Raw genomic sequence first — 20,832 nt, 5'->3', positions numbered from 1 at the left:
ATATTCAACTGCCCAAGGAACTAACTGAGGACATCGCCTTGGGCACCTGTGAGCCGATCTAGGTTCGAGTCTCTTGCCAACCCTAAGGTGGCTCCCTTAACTAAGATATGTGCTTCCTTGCTTCCCTATCCAACCTTCCTTTATCCCGATCATCCGGTTTCCCCAAGTTCACACCATCCTCCCCTTCTCACTTTTCTCTCCTCCTATCCCCTTACCCCCATCCCGCCCCAACCCCAAGATCCCAGTTTTTGCCCGGCAATCTTGTCTACTTCCCATAGCCAGGAGGATAACTATATGTTTCTCTTTGGGTTCACCTTCTTATTTAGCTTCTTTAGGATCACACATTACAGACTCAGTGACCTTGATTTATGGCTAGAAACGAATTATGAGTTAGTACATCCCATGTTCATCTTTTTGGGTCTGGGTTACCTCACTCAGGATAGTGTTTTCTATTCCCATCCATTTGCATGCAAAATTCGAGAAGTCATTGTTTTTACCGCTGAGTAGTACTCTAATGTGTATATATTAAACACTTTCTTCATCCATTCTTCCATTGAAGGACATCTAGGATGTTTCCAGTTTCCGGCTATTACAAATAATGCTGCTATGAACATAGTTGAACAAATGCTTTTGTCATATGATAGGGCATCTCCTGGGTATATTCCCAAGAGTGGTATTGCTGGGTCCAGGGGTAGGTTGATCCTGAATTTCCTGAGGAATCAGCACACTGATTTCCAAAGTGGTTGCACAAATTTCCATTCCCACCAACAATGGATGAGGGTACCCCTTCCTTCAAAACCTCTCCAGCAAAGGCTATCATTGGTGTTTTTGATCTTAGCCATTCTGACTGGTGTAAGATGATATCTCAAAGTTGTTTTGATTTGCATTTCCCTGATGGCTAAGGAGGTTGAGCATGACCTTAAGTGTCTTTTGGCCATTTGAACTTCTTCTGTTGAGAATTCTCTGTTCAGTTCAGTGCCCCATTTTTTAATTGGGTTAATTAGCATTTTAAATTCTAGTTTCTTGCGTTCTTTATATATTTTGGAGATCAGACCTTTGTCTGTTGCGGGGTGGGTGAAGATCTTCCCCCTTCAGTGGTTTGCCTTTTTGTCTTAGTGACAGTGTCCTTTGCTTTAGAGAATCTTCTCAGTTTCAGTACGTCCCATTTATTCAATGTTGCCCTTAATGTCTGTGCCGCTGGGATTATACAAAGGAAGCAATCCCCTGTGCCCATATGTTGTAGGGTACTTCCCACTTTCTCTTCTATCAGGTTCAGTGTGTTCAGATTGATATTGAGGTCTTTGATCCATTTGGACTTGAGTTTTGTGCATGGTGATAGTTATGGGTCCATTTTCATTCTTCTAGAGGTTTACATCCAGTTGTGCCAGCACCATTTGTTGAAGATGCTTTCTTTCTTCCATTGTATACTTTTAGCTCATTTATCGAAAATGAGGTGTCCATAGGTTTGTGGGTTAAAATCTGGGTCTTCTATACGATTCCATTGGTGGACTTCTCTGTTTTTATGCCAGTACCATGCTGTTTTCATTAATGTAGCTCTGTAATAGAATTTGAAGTCAGGGATGCTAATGCCTCCAAAAGGTCCTTTATTGTATAGGATTGTTTTGGCTATCCTCGGTTTTTTGTTTTTCCATATAAAGTTGATTATTGTCCTCTCAAGATCTGTGAAGAATTTTGATGGGACCTTGATGGGGATTGCATTGAATCTATAAATTGCCTTTGGTAGAATTGCAATTTTTACTATGTTGATCCCCCCAATCCAAAAGCAAGTGAGATCCTTCTATTTTCTGGTATTCTCTTCAGTTTCTTTCTTCAATGCCTAAAGTTCTTTTCAAATAGATCTTTCACTTCCTTGGTTAGAGTTACCCCAAGATATTTTATGCTGTTTGTGGCTATCGTGAAAGGTGATGCTTCTCTGATTTCCCTCTCTGCTTCCATATCCTTTGTGTATAACAGGGCGACTGATTTTTTGGAGTTGATCTTGTATCCTGCCATGCTTCCTAAGGTGTTTATCAGGCGTAGGAGTTCTTTGGTGGAGTTTTTGGGGTCACTTATGTACACTATCATATCATCTGCAAATAATGAATGTTTAACTTCTTCCTTTCCAATTCGGATCCACTTGATCCCCTTATGTTGTCTTATTGCTATTGCTAAAACTTCAAGCACTATATTGAAGAGGTATGGAGAGAGTGGTCAGCCTTGCCGTGCTTCTGATTTTAGTGGGATGGCTTTGAGTTTCTCTCCATTTAATTTGATGTTAGCTGTCGGCTTGCTGTAAATAGCTTTTATTATATTTAGGAATGACCCTTGTATCCCTAATCTCTCCAAGACTTTTATCATAAATGGGTGTTTAATTTTGTCAAGTGCTTTTTCAGCATGTAAAGAAATGATCATATATTTTTTTCTTTCAGTTTATTTATATGATGGATTTTCATATGTTGAACCAGCCTTGCATCTCTGGGATGAAGCCTACTTGATCCTAATGGATAATATTTCCAATGTGTCCTTGGATTCAGTTTGCTAGGATTTTGTTGAGGATTTTTGCATCTCTGTTCATGAGTGAGATTGGCCTGTAATTCTCTTTTATGGTGGAGTCTTTGTGTGGTTTTGGTTTCAGAGTAACTGTAGCTTCATAAAAGGAATTTGGCAATGACTCTTCTGTTTCTATATTGTGAAATACATTAAGGAGTATAGGTATTAGGTCTTCTTGGAAATTCTGTTAGAATTCTGCATTGAAACCATCTGGTCCTGGACTTTTTTTGGTAGGGAGGTTTTTGACAACAACTTCTATTTCTTCGCGACTAACAGGTCCATTTAGATTGTTCACCTGGTACTGGTTTAACTTTGATAACTGGTATTTATCTAAAAAAAAGTGTCCATTTTTTTATATTTTCCAGTTTTGTGTCATACAGGCTTTTGTAGTAAGATCTAATAATTCTCTGGAATTTCCTCTGTGTCTGTGGTTCTGTCGCCCTTTTCATTTCTGATCTTATTAATTTGCATAGTCTCTCTGCCGTTTGATTAGTTTTGATAGGTGTTTATCAATCTTGTTGATTTTCTCCAGGAACCAGCTTTTTGTTTCATTGATTCTTTAGATTGTTTTATGTGTTTCTATTTTGTTGATTTCAGCCCTCAGTTTGATTATTTCCAGAATTCTACTCCTCCTAGGTGAGTCTGCTTCTTTTTTTCTAGAGCTTTTAGGTGAGCTGTTAAGTCTCCAATGTGTGCTTTCGCTATTTTTCTTTAAGTGGGCACTTAGTGCTATGAATTTCCTCTTAGGACTGCATTCATAGTGTCCCATGAGTTTGAGTATGTTGTTTCTTTATTTTCATTGAATTCAAGGAAGACTTTAATTTCTTTCTTTATTTCTTCCTTAATCCAGGTATGGTTCAGTAGTTGACTGTTCAGTTTCCATGAATTTGTAGGCTTTCTGGGGTAGCAATTTGTTGAATTCTAACTTTAATCCATGGTGATCTGATAAGACACAGGTGGTTACTAATATTTTTTTGTAACTGTGGAAGTTTGCTTTGTTACCGACTATGTGGTCGATTTTCGAGAAGGTTCCATGAGCTGCAGAGAAGAAGGTATATTCTTTCCTGTTTGGGTGAAATATTCTATAGATGTCTGTTAAGTCCAATTGATTCATTACCTCCATTAATTCTCTTATTTCTCTGTTAGTTTTCTGTCTGATTGACCTCTCCATTGGTGAGAGAGGAGTATTGAAGTCTCCTACTATTAGTGTGTGTGGCTTGTCGGCTGCCTTGAGTTTTAGTAATGTTTCTTTTGTTTACGTGGGTGCTTTTATATTAAAGGCATAGATATTCAGGATTGAGACTTTGTCCTGATGAATTGTTCCTGTTATGAGTATAAAATGTTCCTCCTCATCTCTTCTCATTGAGTTAAGTTTGAAGTTAACTTTGTTAGAAATTAGTATGGCCACACCTGCTTGTGTCTTAGGTCCATTTGCTTGATAAGCCTTTTCCCAGCCCTTTACTCTGAGTAGGTGCCTGTCTTTGTGGTTGAGGTGTGTTTCCTGTAAACAACTGAGTGTTGGATCCTGTTTTTGTATCCAATCTCTTAGCCTGTGCCTTTTTATAGGTGAGTTGAGACCATTGACATTAAGTGATATTAATGACCAGTGGTTGTTAACTCCGGTCACTTTTTTAGTAGTAGAGTTTGTTTGTTTCCCTATTTGAGTTGTGATGGTGGAGGGCGTCTAGATGTCTGAGTTATTGTGGTCATTGTTGGACTTCTTGGTTAGTGATTTTTCCTTCTATTACTTTCTGTAAGGCTGGATTTGTGGCTACGTATTGTTTAAATTTGTTTTTATTCTGGAAAATTTTTTCTCCATTTATAGTGAACGAAAGCTTGGCATTCTTGTCTCCTTCCAATTGAGCCTATAATTCGTGATCCTAGAGAAGCTAAATAAGAAGGTGAACCCAAAGAAAATCATATATCCTCCGGTGTGTAATTTTCTTTGGGACTTGCAGGCTGTAGGATACCGGGCAGGACAGAAACCCCAACAGATACCGGGCAGGCCCCTCATGTTACATGGTTAGATTTGCCTATATACTTAACTTTATGTTCCTTCTCTTTCCCCACGTGCTGTTGTCTTTTATTTTTCCCTTGAAATCATTTATGTCCTACTATAAGTAATCTTCATTTTGTTTCTTTTTTTTAAAAAAAAAATTCCTTTTACATCCTAATCACAGTTCCCCTTCCATCCCCTCCTCCTGTACCCACATAAATCCCTCCTACCCCATGGCCAAAGGGTAAGGCCTCCCATGGGGAGCCAACAAAGTCTGTCATACCAAGCTGAGGCAGGACCAAGCCCTTCCCCCCTGCATCAAGGCTGAGCAAGGCATCCTACCCTAGGGAATGGGCTCCAAAAATAGGAGTCATGCACCAGGGGTAGATCCTGGTCCCACTGTCAGTGGCCCCACAAACAGACCTAGCCACACAACTGTCACCTATATGTAAAGGGCTTAGTTCTGTCCCATGCAGGCTCCCCAGCTGTTGGTCCCGTGTCCTTTAGCTCCCACTCATTCTTGTCAGCTGTGTCTGTGGGTTCCCCTTCATGATCTTGCTTATATAATTCATCCTCCCTTGTAGTAATATGGGCGGCGGCAGGGTTGCGTCCCCAAACACCCCAGCCGCCTGCCCGGCTCAGCTTATGCCCCAAATAATTACACGGACACTGTATTCTTTTAAACACTGCTCTGGCCCGTTTCTAATCATCTGTGTAGCGCCCCTAGGTGCGCTTACCGGGAAGATTCTAGCATAAGTCCATCCTGGGTCGGAGCTTCATAGCGTGCGTCTTCCCTGGAGCGGGCAGCATGGTGTCTCTCTGAATCGTCTGCTCTGGAGAGGAGAGCTGTCGAGTCTGACCTCACTTCCTCTTCCTCCTGGCATTCTGTTCTGTTTACTCCACCTACCTAAGGGTGGGCCTATCCAATGGGCCTAGCAGTTTCTTTATTGCTTAGCCAATGAAATCAACAGATTGATATATGACACTCCCACATCACTTCCCCTTTTTCTGTTTAAACTAAAAAGAAAGGCTTTAACTTTAACATAGCAAAATTACATATAACGAAACAGTTATCAAGTAAAAGTTACAATAGTCTTTATCATAACTAAGGAAAACTATAACTATAACTAACTATTCTTAACTTCATCAAAGACTCCAGAAAGATACAATACTACATAAACAAACAAGAAAAAAGCAACTTTTAAAACTCTAGAAATGACAGAGACATCTCGCTGCCTGGACAGTCACCCAAAGTTCCTTTGTACCGTTGGGGCATCCATCTTCAGCCTTCAGGCCCTTGGTATCCAGCAGACATTTCCATAAAGCAGGAAAATTCAAAGTCAGTTCAGTCACTATCTGTTGTGTCCTGCAGAATGTCTCGCAGACTCTTTCATGAATCAGGAACCCCGAAAGATCATCTCACCTTAGGCAAGTTCAGTAGTCCTCTCTCTGTGGGTTCTCTGTGTCCAGTTTATGCAACAGTCCAGGCAAGAGCAGTTTCTTGCCCAAATGGCTATCAAACTCCATAACGAGCCTCTTCGATGCCCATCTTCCTCTTGAAGTAGATTGGTGCTGCCAGGAGCAGAGTGTCTCATTGTCATGAAAAGTCCTCAGTTATTAAAACATTAAATGTCCTATTCTATAATCTTTGAAAGACATGAAGAATGTCTATCTAAAATATGTCTCTATATATCTAGAAAATCTAACTAACATGACTAGAAGCTTTACTATTATCGATGATTATCCCTTAACAACCTATATTTCTTAATTATACAGTAAATATTTAAATGAACTACACAATCACAATACCTTAATCAAAATCAGAAGCACTTATACATATAACAAAATTGACCTTAAAATCATACCAATGCAAATTATTCATACCTATATCATATCCCCCTTTAAATGTAAAAGAACTTATAAACCATATTTGGGAACATGGGCACAGTTTTTTCTCTCCAAACTGCTTCCTGCTGAATGGGGGCGTCGTTAATTAGGTCTTTCATGGTATAACCTGTGTGCTAGTTTCATCTCAGTTGGCAGTTGAGCGAAGCAATTTTAGAGGGCGTTCACAGGAACCTTTCGGGAGGTCGTGGTCTATCATACCAAATCGGGATAGAAGAAATCCAAAGGGTCTGGTCCTCTGTGAAAACAAAAGAAGACTCTCTCCAAAGCATCATATCCTTAGACCCAAATTCTGAAGTCATACCCTCATGATATCCGTTCTGGTTCCACTTGGCAGCCCATATAATGAAATGTCTCTCTGTACTTAGCTCCTTCACAGTCAAAAATTTTAAAGAAAACACAATAATACAAAGAATCCAGACTCTCTGTGAATTTTTCATTTTTTACGTGGCTTATGTTTCTTTATATCTATAACTATCTGTACTCTGTCTCTTTAAAGACTTTACTCTTACTTTTTTCTTTTTAAACCATTAACTTTATTCTCTATATTCTTTTTCTTCTCTCTCCCAAGCCTACGTACACTCATCCAACAGTGTGACTCATTTAGTGGTCTGAATCTGTCCTATTGTGAATCTGCAATTTTTTACTATCCAGGAGCACTTTTGATTTACGCCTTTAAATCACTAGGCGCTTAAGAATCTAATCTGGGACATTCCTAGATTAACTTTTTGCTTTTTGAGCATACATCTTTGACCTGGAATAACCCTGTAGACCAGGCTGTCTTTGAACTCTCAGAGATCCGCCTGTCTCTGCCTCCCAGGCATTGGGATTAAAGGCGTGTGCTACCACACCTTGAACTCACAGAGATCTGTTCCTCTCTGCCTTCTAGGCACTGGGATTAAAGGCGTGTGCTACCACACCTTGAAGTCACAGAAGTTTACTTTAAGAATTTTAACTTTTAGTCTGTATATATTTTTAACACTGTAAATCATTTAAAATTTTTCTTTGTCTTTGAATCTCTTTACTGTATCTCTCTCTGTTTTTCTGACCACATGAGTCTTTAATTTACCAAGCAATATCAGTAGGACTGAAGGCGTGGCTTTGCCAGCTAGATCCAGTCCATTCCTTAACTTTCCAGCCTCATGGCGTTTCAAGGTCCCTGCCAGCCAGCGAGCTACAACAGACAACACTCAAGTCCTCTCTTGGTAGCCGGCCCTCCTGTCTCAAACAGTCAGAGTTTGCCCTGGCAGGATGGCCCAGAAAGCCAGCATTTTTAAATGGCACAGCTTTTTTCCTGCTACGGCTGAAAACCGAAAAGCATGTGTTCAGCTTTTCATCAATACCGTTTAAATGTTTCGTGGCAGGACCTCTTAATGAGCTGCAGGCTTTGCAGCTGAAGCTGAGTCAGGAAGCCTCTCTTAGATGAGGCGCTTGCTTGCCTCTAGCAAGCAAAGTAGACCAGAGAAATTGTCACAATCAAGAAAACATGCTTTACTCTTTCCCAAGCTTTCTCAGGCTTTCAGTGGGTTCAGTTAGCCACACGTCTGGGCGTCATTTGTAGTAATATGGGCGGCGGCAGGGTTGCGTCCCCAAACACCCCAGCCGCCTGCCCGGCTCAGCTTATGCCCCAAATAATTACACGGACACTGTATTCTTTTAAACACTGCTCTGGCCCGTTTCTAATCATCTGTGTAGCACCCCTAGGTGCGCTTACCGGGAAGATTCTAGCATAAGTCCATCCTGGGTCGGAGCTTCATAGCGTGCGTCTTCCCTGGAGCGGGCAGCATGGTGTCTCTCTGAATCGTCTGCTCTGGAGAGGAGAGCTGTCGAGTCTGACCTCACTTCCTCTTCCTCCTGGCATTCTGTTCTGTTTACTCCACCTACCTAAGGGTGGGCCTATCCAATGGGCCTAGCAGTTTCTTTATTGCTTAGCCAATGAAATCAACAGATTGATATATGACACTCCCACATCACTCCCTCCCTTCCACTGAACACCCTGAGCTAGACCCAGTGTTTGGCTATGGACTTCTATATCTGCTTCTATCAGTTACTTGATAATAGTCCTAGGATGGCAATTAGGGTAGTTACCAATCTGATTACAGGAGAAATCCAGCCAGTTCAGGCACCCTCTCGACTCTTGCTAAGTGTCTTACCTGAGGTCATCCTTGTGGATCCCTGGGAATTTTCCTGGATCCAGGTTTCTCCTTAACCCATAAAGACCTGCTCTACCATGACATCTCTTTCATTACACTCCCCCTCCATCCCACTCACAACTCGACCATCCTATTCCCTCATGTTTCCTTTTTTACTTTCATATCACATATATTGTAAACCCCTTTGATCCCCCTCTTACGGAATATTTTCTGATTTTGGAGTCTCTACCCATACTCATTTCAGAGGGAGAATAATGAAAGAGATGTCATCATAGAGCAGGCCTTTTTGGGTTAAGGAGAAACCTGGATCCAGGAAAACTCTCAGGGATCCACAAGGATGACCTCAGGTAAGACACTTAGCAAGAGTAGAGAGGGTGCCTGAACTGGCTGGATTTCTCCTATAATCAGATTGGTAACTACCCTAATTGCCATCCTAGGACCTTTATCAAATATCTGATGGAAGCAAATATAGAAGTCTATATGAAGATATAGAAGTCCACAGCCAAACATGGGCTGATCATATATCTCCATTATGAATGGAGGTATAGTGACACGAGGGACTCAATTTGAGAAAAAGGATAATAAAAATCACCTACCTGAGTAGGTGTACCTACCAGCTTGGTGTGGCAAATGGAGGTCCCTGGTAGAAGGTCTTTTGGATGCTGGTGGCTTAATCAAGGAAATGGAAATAGGCTAGAAGGGAAGCTGAGAGAATCCACAGGAAGGAGAGGAGGAAAGCTGAGTCTGTACCAAGAGCCAGAATCTCCAGAGAAGGTAAAATGATCTGGGTGAGCAAGAAGATAACACAGGATGTGAACCATCCCACTTAGGAGTTTATTAGAGGGGGAAAGTGCACACAGGCCTGGGAAAAACTGTATAGGGGGGAGAGGGAGAGAGGGAGAGAGGCTGCCTCACTGAATGGCGTACAGAGAGAGTAAAGATGGCACATCCAGCTTTTAAAAGCTGCCTAGCACATATGCACAGGGGGAAAGACATGGCTACATCACACACTGATGACGGGCGACCCACGCCTTGCACATGCACACAAAGGGTTAGTGTGAGTAGATCACACGCTGATGACACAGATGATGGGCAATCCATGCATGCATTCAAGGATTTTAGTTGAGTCATATGTGGAGGTAACCACGCCTGCGCGCACGTGGGTCACGCGGGACCCTTTGTTCCCAATGGTCTGCCCACATGTGCCTGCCTTTAGGACCCGAAAGTGCAGCCTTATGGGTGGCTGAATAATTACAGAAGGAAGCATTAATGTTGCTTTAATCCCAATTTTATAGGATAAAATTAATACTTGGAAAGATAAATTATTTGTTCAATATGACTTATCTAATAGATAGCTATGATTGCACTTAATGTAAACATTTCAACCCCATAGACTGTTTTTTTCTGATACCTTATGCTCCCCACCCCCATCTTACAAACTGTGGCTAGAACATCATAAGGGAAAGAAAGTCTAATGCTATAGTATTAATTATAATATCTGACCTATTAGTATAGCATTTAAAATGAGGGTAAGTGAAAAACTTATGAATTGTATGAAATTATTGAGAACAAGTCAGGAAAATGGACTGGCTTTGTTTGTAATACTAGTGGTTTGTTTCTTTGTTTCATTATCTTCTCCTCAAATAATAATGGGCATATATTATATTTTTAGTTTCATACTATAAATTAAGTTACATATGTATTATATTTATATATTTATTATGTTTATAATGCATTTTCATCTACATATGTCTCCCTATGCACTCATTTCTTATTTCTTAAAATGATCAATCATAGATTTACATCTGTGCTTTAAAATATGTAAAACTTGATTCGCTAATAGTGCAACTGCTTAGCTTGTGATACTTACATGAAATATTGTGAGCGATTATGTAGGGTTCATCTTTGTAAGACTTTTAGGTTCTAAATATCTCCATGAAAAATAAAATACCTTCCAAGTATCTCATTAGTCATTATAACTGAATAAAATTCTGAATTAGCTTGTATTTAGAGAAATTATTTTGATGTTAACCAAATTGATCCAAATAAAACTTAGAAAAAAATCACTTCTGATCACAAAATTCCAAATATCCATTTGTCTCTATTGAGACTATATTCTACTATTTTAATAACTACTAGTAATAACTAAAAATTATTACACAGTAAATCATTAGAGGAGAGGAAATATTAAAATCTGGTGAGTTAACAGCAAAACACTTGAAAGAAAATTAGTGAAAGTAGGAAGGGAGCTAGTTGAGATGTGAACAAGCATGATCTTCGGGAAAGGCTAAGTGAAGACAGTGAGCATTAGAAAAGAAACTAATATTTTTAAAAAGTCCATTCAATGAAGAAATTGTCTTTGAAAAACTGGTGCAGCCAATTCATAGAAAACAGAAGTCTATTTTAGCCTTAATTTTTATTATATTTTAAGTATTGTTTTCATTGAAATGCAAACACATGACTTTCTCCTTCCTTTCTACCCTCCAGGCATTCCTGTCTCCCCTTCCTAAAATCCCTCTCATTTCCACCATTCTCAAGTTGGCAACCATTTATTGACTATTATTGTTACATTCATTAATGTGTTTAAATGTGTTTGCACATTATATATAACTACAAGCTATTGAGTCGATTTTTGTTATTGGTGTGTATATTACTTTTAAGCCTGATCGTACTGTGTTAGAGAATCCATAAGGGGCCTCATGCATGGAGTAAGCTAATTCAACTTTCAGTAGTCATTAGTTGCTTATAGTTCCTGTACATCTGACAGAGAACTCATATGCAGAATATACAAACTCAAGAATAAAGTGTCAAGAAAACAATTAAGACAATTAAACTCAATTAAAAATAGGCTAGGGATCTATGAGTTCTTCATAAAATAGACTTTATTTTTGTTTGTTTGTTTTTGGGTTTTGTTTTTAGTTTTTTATATTGTAAACAGATTCTTCCCTCAGACAACACATCCCAACCACAGTTTCTCTTCTCTCTTAACTCCCTCTCATTTCCCCTCTCCCCCAGAGCCAATCCTCCCTCCATTCTTCTTCAACAGCTAGACAGGACAAAACAAAATACAATAAAACAAGACAAAAATCCTCATATCAAGGCTGGTCAAGGCAAACCAATAGGAGGAAAAGAGTACTAAGACAGGACAAAAGAGTCAGAGACACACCTGCTGCCACTGATAGGAATTCAACACTAAGTTAACAGCCATAGTATATATGCAGAGGATCGTGCTGATTGTGGCTTGAGCTTCTGTGAGCCCATGTGAGCCCTTTTTAGTTGATTGTGGTGTGTTATCCTGATGTCCTCTGTCCCCTCTGAATCCTATAATCTTTATGCCCCTTGTTCTGCCAGATTTCATAAGATTTCCTAAGGGAAGGAACCCAACGAAGACATGTAATTTAGACTTTTGCTGCATAATGGCTGGTTGTGGGTCTCTGTACAGGAGCCTATCTGTTGCCAGAGAGAGCCTCTCTGATAATAAGAATGTACTCACTGTTCTAACAATCTATAAGTATAGCAGAATATCATTAGGAATCATTTAACTGCTTTTTTCCCCATGTTTGTTTGGTTCTATCCTAGGTCTCTGGGATATGCAATCTTCAGTTCCTGACCATCCAGTCGATGTAGGGCATGAGGTGTGCCTCGAGCTAAATCAGACATTGATTGACTTCTTCACATGTTCTAGATTACCAATACCCCACCATGTTTTGAATGCCTAATGGATTGTCAAGTGTTTTATGGTTGAATTGATGTCCAAGTTTCTCCTTCCATAGATTGCAGAGTACCTTCTCACACAAAAAAGACTAGAATGTAGGGGTGAAGTATGACTTGAATATATGAAAAAGAATGTCACAACAGTGCTGGTAAATGTGACATATAGACTCATTTTAAGAAAGATGGGCATGTCTTTTCGATCTATATCTATACATCTATATGTATATACCTAACTGTCTGAATATGATTGAAGATATTATTTTGAATTAAGTCTAAACATAATAGTTATAACTATAAGAATTAAAGAAATAGCACAAATATAGGGTGATATTATATTTTGTGGAATGTATTTATATAGAGAGAAATACTAGTTGTAATGTTCTAAATAAAATACTGTGACTCTTCATTTGAATAGAAGTTTAGGCAGAAATAATGATAAAATATTTATTATCATAGAGAAAATTTTAATGTAATTTACTCAAGAATATTATATATAGAAGTCATGACTAGATTTCTACTAGATATTATATTATGTATTAGAAGATCAAAACATATAAAATGATGATATGATAAATCATATTTTCATTTTCACTTAACTTCTAGACTGTATGCTGAAGAATCTGAAGAAATGAATATCAGTTCTGAGGATCACTTCCGTTCTCAAAACCATGCAAATCATACTCTCTGTAAAATGGAAAACTATTTGAGAGAGAAAAAATTATGTGATGTGCTACTTATTGCTGGACCTCTCAAGATTCCAGCTCATCGGTAAATATTATTATGCAGACAGAACATGCAAAGAAAGCAAGTATGAATGAGAATGAATCTGTAAACTTATTACAAATTATATGGTGGAGAAATCATTTTTACTTTGAAATATTGAAAAATTATTATTATTTGTCCAACATCTAATAGAGCCATAATTGGAGATTTCATGATGCATACAAAATACCAAAACCTCTGAAAAGATCAGTCTACTTAACTGCCCTTTTAACTTTAGTAAAAAATTAATTAAATATTAAATAAAATTTCATAAATTTAATACAAAATATTGTGATATTTAATATGTATGTTTTGAGACAGACTCTTTTTATGTATCCCAGTCTGGCCTGGATACTGCTATGCTAGACCAAGCTGACCTAGAACTCACAGGATCTGCCTAGCTCTGCCTCCCTGGAATTAATGGTATTTGCAACCATGCGTGGGAATTTTGAACATTTAATGAAGAAAGCAGACTTACACGTTTCACAAACTTATTGAAAACATTGTATGATTATATGTGATGTTGTTGATTGATATAGTATTGATTTAACTTTCATGGTTCTAGATTGGTTCTCAGTGCTGTGTCTGACTATTTTGCTGCAATGTTTACTAATGATGTGCTTGAAGCCAGACAAGAAGAGGTCAAGATGGAAGGAGTAGATCCAAATGCACTTAATTCATTGGTGCAGTATGCTTATACAGGTAAGCTCTCATTTTGAATTAACTAACATTAACATTACATTATACATCCTGCATTATAGTTATTTGTGTTCTACAAAAATGGAAATATACCATTTAGCAATTAAAGAATTTTCCAAAACTGAAAAATTTAAAAGGACAAAATAATGAATTAATCACCATAATGTAAAATATAATGAACGTGCTGTTAAATATTGCTACCATGAGAGGAGAGGGATATTTTAACATAAAATGCAAGTTTGTGTCTTATATGGGTTAAAAGTGTGGAGTAATTTATCTATATTAATTTTAATTATGTGTGCTTGGTGGGGAGGCTATGTGCATCTGATTGTAATTGCCATTGGGGAAAGAAGAGATTATTGGATCATGGAGCTGGAGTTAAGGGCATTTGTAAGTTCTTGAACATGGATAATTGATTAAAAAGATAGAACAGTTATAAATATAAATACAGCTTCCCTCTGATTACAATAGAGTAAAACCAGAAAGTGATAAAAGAAACACAGAAACTATACAAACACATGAACATTTACCACCATTTTATTAAATAATTAATGTATCATCACAGACATTAAGAAGGAAATTAAAATATTCCTACCTTCAAAGGAAAATGGAAACATAACATACTAGAAACAGTGGGATAAAACAAAAAAAGCTTAAATAGCAAAAAATTATCACTATAAGTGTTTATATAAAATGTTAGAGAAATCTCAAACAACATAATGAACAATACAGGCATCACAACAATTTAATTTCATTATTAGTAATCATAAATCAAATATTACGATCAGGACATACATTAAATAGATAAGAATGATACAGAAGGAAGGATCACTTAAACAAAGAGTTGGGCCTTTTAAAATAAACAAGTTTAATAAGATTAGAAAGGAAAGGGAAAACATCACAGGAGAGACAATCAAACTCAGAGAATCATTAGAATGTAATTTGAAGATAAATATTTCAATAAATTGGAAAAACTAAAAGAGATGGATAAATTGTAAGCACACATCAATTACTAAAATTAAGTCGAGTTAATGTAAAAAAATACTTTAATAAATCTAAAACACGTAATGAAAAAAGTGCTACAAAATAAATGCCAAAACTGAATACAAAACAAAAATATAGTTATAGGTCAAACTTCATGATCAACATGGTTGAAGACAGTCTTGATAACATTTCAAGTTCAACAACATATAAAAATGTCAATTGCCATGATCAAGTTGACCCAAGGGAAGAATATGAGCATACAAAAATATGTCTGCAAGCGATATATTAGTTATTGTTAGTCATAATTATAAATAATGAAAAATCAGAATATTTATGACATAAAGAAACATATAGATTAGTTAGATAGATAATATGGACTGTTAATAGGCAATGAAATATGAAGGAAACACTGATAGATTCTCCAGTTGAAATGAATTTTTAAATGCCATGCTAGTTGAAGGAAACCTACTATAAAGATTATTTATTATAGGATTCCATAGTTGCAAGTGGATAAGAGAAATCAGCAGTTTAAAAATATAGGATGTGATTACACTTTCCTTTTTCTAAGATACTAGTGGTTCTCCCCAGTTTAAGAAATAACACAATAAAATATGTAGACTTACTGCACACCTTGGAAAATATTATAGCTCAGAGGTTAAGAGCACTGACTGCTCTTCCAGAGGTCCTGAGTTCAATTCCAAGCAACCACATGTAATGAGGTTCACAACCATCTGTAATGAGATCTGGTGCCACTGGCCTGCAGGCATACACGGAGGCTGAACACTGTGTACATAATAAATAAATCTTTAAAAAAAAAGAAAATACTAACTTACCATTCTTTATAATATTCACTATTCATTTGCTGCATTCATTTTGTTTAATCTTGTCTGACAGCCTTTTTCCTTCTTTATTTGTATGTACACAAAGACTCCTTTGTATTTCTGTCTTAAACCATATTCTGAAAGAAGCTACTGAACAACAAAAGACATGGATGCCCTATAAAGGCCAACTAATATGTCGCCTAAAATATCTGTGTCTTATTTTATGTGATATGTAATTGTTCTCTACTAATTCAAACCATTTAGGTGTGCTACAACTGAGAGAAGACACCATTGAAAATTTGCTGGCTGCAGCGTGTCTCTTACAACTGACTCAAGTCATTGATGTCTGCTGCAATTTCCTCATAAAGCAACTTCATCCTTCAAACTGCCTAGGGATTCGCTCATTTGGAGATGCCCAGGGCTGTGTGGAGCTCCAGAATGTGGCACATAAGTACACCATGGTAAAATAATCTGTTTCAAAGTAACTGATTGTAATGATATATACTTTCTCTGATGAAACTTAAAGCCTATATAAGCTTACATAATTTTCAGGTAACTTGTACATTATCAATAATTTAAACAAATTTTTGTTCAGGTGAATAATACTCAAAATTTTTACTTTAGAACTAAAATGGAGTTTTACTAAATCTCTAAACTACAGAGAATTAAAATACTGCTCATTCTTAAATTGAACAACTCTGTATTTCTAATTGAATATACAGCATTGAAAGCATTACCTGCATAACCTTTTCAATAATTAGCAACTTATTTTGTAAAATTTGACAAATTAGGATTTCTATTAAAATTATATATTATTCAATTTTACAAAGTGAATACAACTCAGTTTATAGATTGTTTGTTTATCATGTATAACGTAGTTGGTATAATTCCAAGGCCTTTTATAAACTGGGCATGGTGGTTAATATCTGCATTCTAGTCCGGTTGCTAGAGATAAGAGCATCAGGAGTTCTAGGTGATCCTCAACTCCATAAAGAATCTCAGGTCTGCCTGGGATACATGAGACTGTTTCAGAAAAGAAGCAGAAGAAGAGAAAAGTATAAATGGCAATATTTCATCAAGATTAGTAACTCAAATGATTTTATTGAATTGGCTTTAAGTATTAGAAAAACCTTGTAGTTTGGAGAAAATAATTTTCAGTTCACTCATTGAACTTTAGAATTACTCTTAACTCTACCAAGTTATAATGAATCAATTGATTATCAGTAGATAATACTTATTTAGAATTTGTACAGAGTAAAACCATCTTTATTTATTTAGATAGCAGTCAAATGAAATACAGAATATAAAGGGGAAGGGAAAATAGGATATTATATATAAAATAAAATCTTTACTATGGTTACTAATATTTCTCTGATAAAATGAAAACAAACTAACCTCTAATGCAGTAGATTAACAGAGAGGTGGATCTCTTTGAAACTTTATCAAAAGATAAATACTTTGAACAAATTAAATTGCTCCAGACATTTGAGTTTTTAGGAAGAGGTAATTGCATATTAATGAAAAATAGAACACTAAGTGTAAAATTATTCAATACAAATAATAGATTGTAGGATAAATTCATATATACCTATATGCATATATATATATGTATACACAAACACTCCTCTCAAACTCAAAACATAAAATATGAGTTGTCTAAGTTTTGCATAAATTTTATTCTTCTTTTTCCCCACCCCTACCAGCTCATTGCTTAGAATTTGAAGTTTCATATACAGTCCTGAAACAATACCAGAATGTGGAGAATCACATAATCACAGACTAACATTGTACAATATGTTATTTAGTCATGCTATTTATATTCCTGTGTCAAAAATATGGATGCCATATAATCTAAAAGAACAGCAGTTATGTAGTTCAAAGGTTAATCCTACTATAAAAGCCAAACATGAAAACTTCCTGTTAAATTGCTTAAATTCTTGAAGTAAGTATTAACAGTTTCCTGTCTGGTATCTTACTCTTGCAGACAAAATGCACTCTGATAAACAACTTGTATTATTTTTGCTGCTCAAAATGAACTTGCCTTCCTCTTTAATTTTGGTATCCAAACTGAGTGTCAAAGCAAGATGTCCATAAATATGCAATAGAGCTTTGTCCCTTAACACCCTTTTCAATAATATTAGTATCTATTTAGAATATAATAAAATTAGAAAAAATACTTCTTATAATATGTTTACAATTCTGCATTGATAGTATTTGAATGCAAATAATTACTTTATAAAAATACTGTTAGGCAAATTAGGTTTTCAGTTATTGTGGCTATGAAATATTATCAAAGTATCTCTTACATTTTAAGAGACTATAGCTTTCCTGGACCTCAAAGCCAGTTATTAGTGCACCTTGAAGTTACTTCAGACTTAAAACTGTTTCATGTTATGTACTCGAATTGTCTGCTTAGCTTGACTTTAACAGAAAAAAGTGACAACCTTACTTCCTTTGGATTTCCCACATAATTAACTTTCACAGCCTAAGATAATCAATGCATACCTACAATTTGAAATTATATACTCTTCCTTGACACTGACATAGACTATTCTTGTGTATTGTTTGGTGAAAGCAGCAAATACAGAAGTTGAAAACAACTTTTTAAAATCTAACATAAGTCCTCCCCCCTCTGTCCATATCTAGGAAGGTGAACATCCAAACTGGCTAGGCTCCCACAAAGCCAGCACATTACGTAGGATCAAAACCCCGTGCCATTGTCCTTGGCTTCTCATCAGGCCTCATTGTTCGCCATGTTCAGAGAGTCCAGTTTTAACCCATGCTTTTTCAGTCACAGTCCAGCTTACCACAGGGCAGGGAACCCTGACTGCTCTTTGGACTGGAGAGGGAGGGGGAGAGGAGTGGAAGGAGGGGGAGAAGGGTGGGAGGAGGGGGAGGGAAATGGGAGGCTGGGAGGAGGTGGAAACTTGTTTTTTTTTTCTTCTTCCTTTTCTCAATTAAAAAAAATAAAATCTAACATAAGGATTGAAAGAAGTGGATTTTGGTTGGCCAGCAATGATGTTTGTTGCTTGAATAAGTTGGGATTAGCTGGAATCAGTGACTTACTACCTTATAAAATTCTGTTATAAAGGTTCCTGTAAGGTATGCCATTCCTTCTCCATGTGATATTTTCTATGCTGCTCCATAAATACAAAGCAAATTCTTTATCAGTGACAGATTCAGAGACTCACATATATAAACACAGAAGGACATATACATATTCAGGAACAGATTCAGACTCATACAACAAACAGAAGACAACACACAGGGAACATTAAGTAGAGAATTCAAATCTGGACTCACTCTTGGTTAAATGACTCAAAGGGTAAGTGTTTAGTTTTTTTCTTTCCTTAATGAGACACCAATGCATTATTGGTGATGCATAGAGTTAATCACTAATGAACGAAATGATAGTTGAGTTGATAGAATAAGGAAAACAGCTTGCCTGCCCTGATTTGGGTGTTTTTTATCCACAATCAGCTTTGGATACATACTGCAAGCCTACACATAAAAGTTTCTATCTCAGTCATATAAATAATCAAAATATAATAAACAAAATATTTAGTTTATAAATATTACATGAAGTTAAGTACAGATCATAAATGGTTAACAAAAACATAAAAGAAAATCTTGCTGGAAGTTGCAAAAAAAAGGGCATCAGGTTCAAAATAATTTCAAAATAAAACCATTTAAAATGATTACTTGTCTATAGTGTGAAGTTCCACAGTGGCATGCACAGATGTTTGAAGATAATATATTTACTTTTATTTACACTAGTCTATATTGCTCATCAGTTTTCAATATGCATATGAAGCAATGACTCTGAAATGATAGCAATTGGACCACAAAGTAAATATATGCTTGTGTATTAAATATCACATTAACATATCTTATCATTACTTTAACTCTCAATAAAGACATTTTAAATAAACTTCTCTATGATACAATTTGGCACTGAGTAAGTTTTACATACAGAAATACTCTGTATCTTGTTTTTATTTAAGGAATAAATACAGTTTCAGAATTAACACCTGATGACCATGACAGTTAATCATACATTTAATTTTTTATTTTTTAAAATTTCATTTTACCTTCCAACTACAGTTTTCTCTCTACCCCTATTCCCACCTTCTTTGTTTCACCCATAACCCCTCCCAAAGGGCAAGACCTCCCATGGGGACTCAACAAAATCTGGCACATAAAGTTGAGGCAGGACCAAGACCTCCTCCCCCCGTATTAAGGCTTCATATGGCATGCCATCATAAGGAATGGGCTCCAACAAGCTAGCTCATGAACCAAGGATAGATAGATCCTAGTTCCACTGCTAGGGGCCCCTCAAATAAACTAAGCTACATAGCTATCTTCTATATGCAGAAGGCCTAGTTGAGTTCTAAAGAGGCTCCACAGCCATTGGTCTAGAGTTCATGAGTTCTCATGAGCTTGGTTCAGCTGTCTCTATAGATTTCCCCTTAATGATCTTGACCTCCTTTGCTCATATATCCCCTCCTCCCTCTTTTCAACTGGATTCCTGGAGCTTGGCCTGGTGTTTGGTTAATTTTTTCTTAACATTTCTACAAATACTCTGTAACCTCGAAAAGACAGTTGTATAGTTGAGCAAAATAAAATAAACATGATTTCAGATATTAATGTTAGAGTTCAGAGTTTTCAACTCATATAGGAGATCAAACAATGTGTACTGCATGTCTGTCATTAGAGTAATCCATCTCTTCATAAGATCCTATAGTGATTACTTATCACTTGTATAATTATTAATTAATGTGTGAAAGAACATTGCAATAATTTTCTATAAATGGGAGAAATGTTAGCCAGAGTGGTATGCGACAGAAGAACATCAGTTTTGTTTCAACTGATTGCCTTAGTCACAAAAGGGTTCATTGTTTAAATAGCCATACTGATTTAGGAATTTAAGCCATCAGCATTTCAATATGGAATTATCAGCCTTCTTTTTTACTTCATGAAAAAATTTGATACTTATTCTCCTTTTGCTAATGATTAAAGTAGAAGTAGAAGTAATGTAATTATTTGATTTAGTTAAAACTCCAAATTATTTATAATCTGTTTTAAGATTCTCCAGAATATCCGTTTTTATCAAAACTCAATCTACAAAGAAAATGCTTAATTATGTTTCAAGAGTATAAGAGTTTATATACTTAAAAAGATTGACGCATTCAATTATATAAATATTTGAAATAATCCATGTTAATAATATGTATTTAAGAACTAGAAA

At 36.5% G+C, this 20,832-nt stretch overlaps 1 protein-coding gene across 2 annotated transcripts in view; it reads left to right on the top strand.

Annotated features, from left to right (window-relative positions):
- Positions 1-20,832, top strand: part of Klhl4 (kelch like family member 4) — a 91,770-nt gene that overhangs the window by 35,300 nt on the left and 35,638 nt on the right. For both annotated transcript variants that reach the window (XM_075957781.1, XM_075957780.1), the window contains exons 2-4: positions 12,922-13,086; positions 13,646-13,782; positions 15,849-16,045. In XM_075957781.1, coding sequence (XP_075813896.1) covers positions 12,922-13,086; positions 13,646-13,782; positions 15,849-16,045 — 499 coding nt within the window. The remainder of the gene's footprint in view (positions 1-12,921; positions 13,087-13,645; positions 13,783-15,848; positions 16,046-20,832) is intronic.

This window comes from Microtus pennsylvanicus, chromosome X (assembly GCF_037038515.1).
Source record: "Microtus pennsylvanicus isolate mMicPen1 chromosome X, mMicPen1.hap1, whole genome shotgun sequence".
NCBI classification, from domain to species: Eukaryota; Metazoa; Chordata; class Mammalia; order Rodentia; family Cricetidae; genus Microtus; species Microtus pennsylvanicus.
This window is presented reverse-complemented; position numbering and strand designations above follow the sequence as displayed.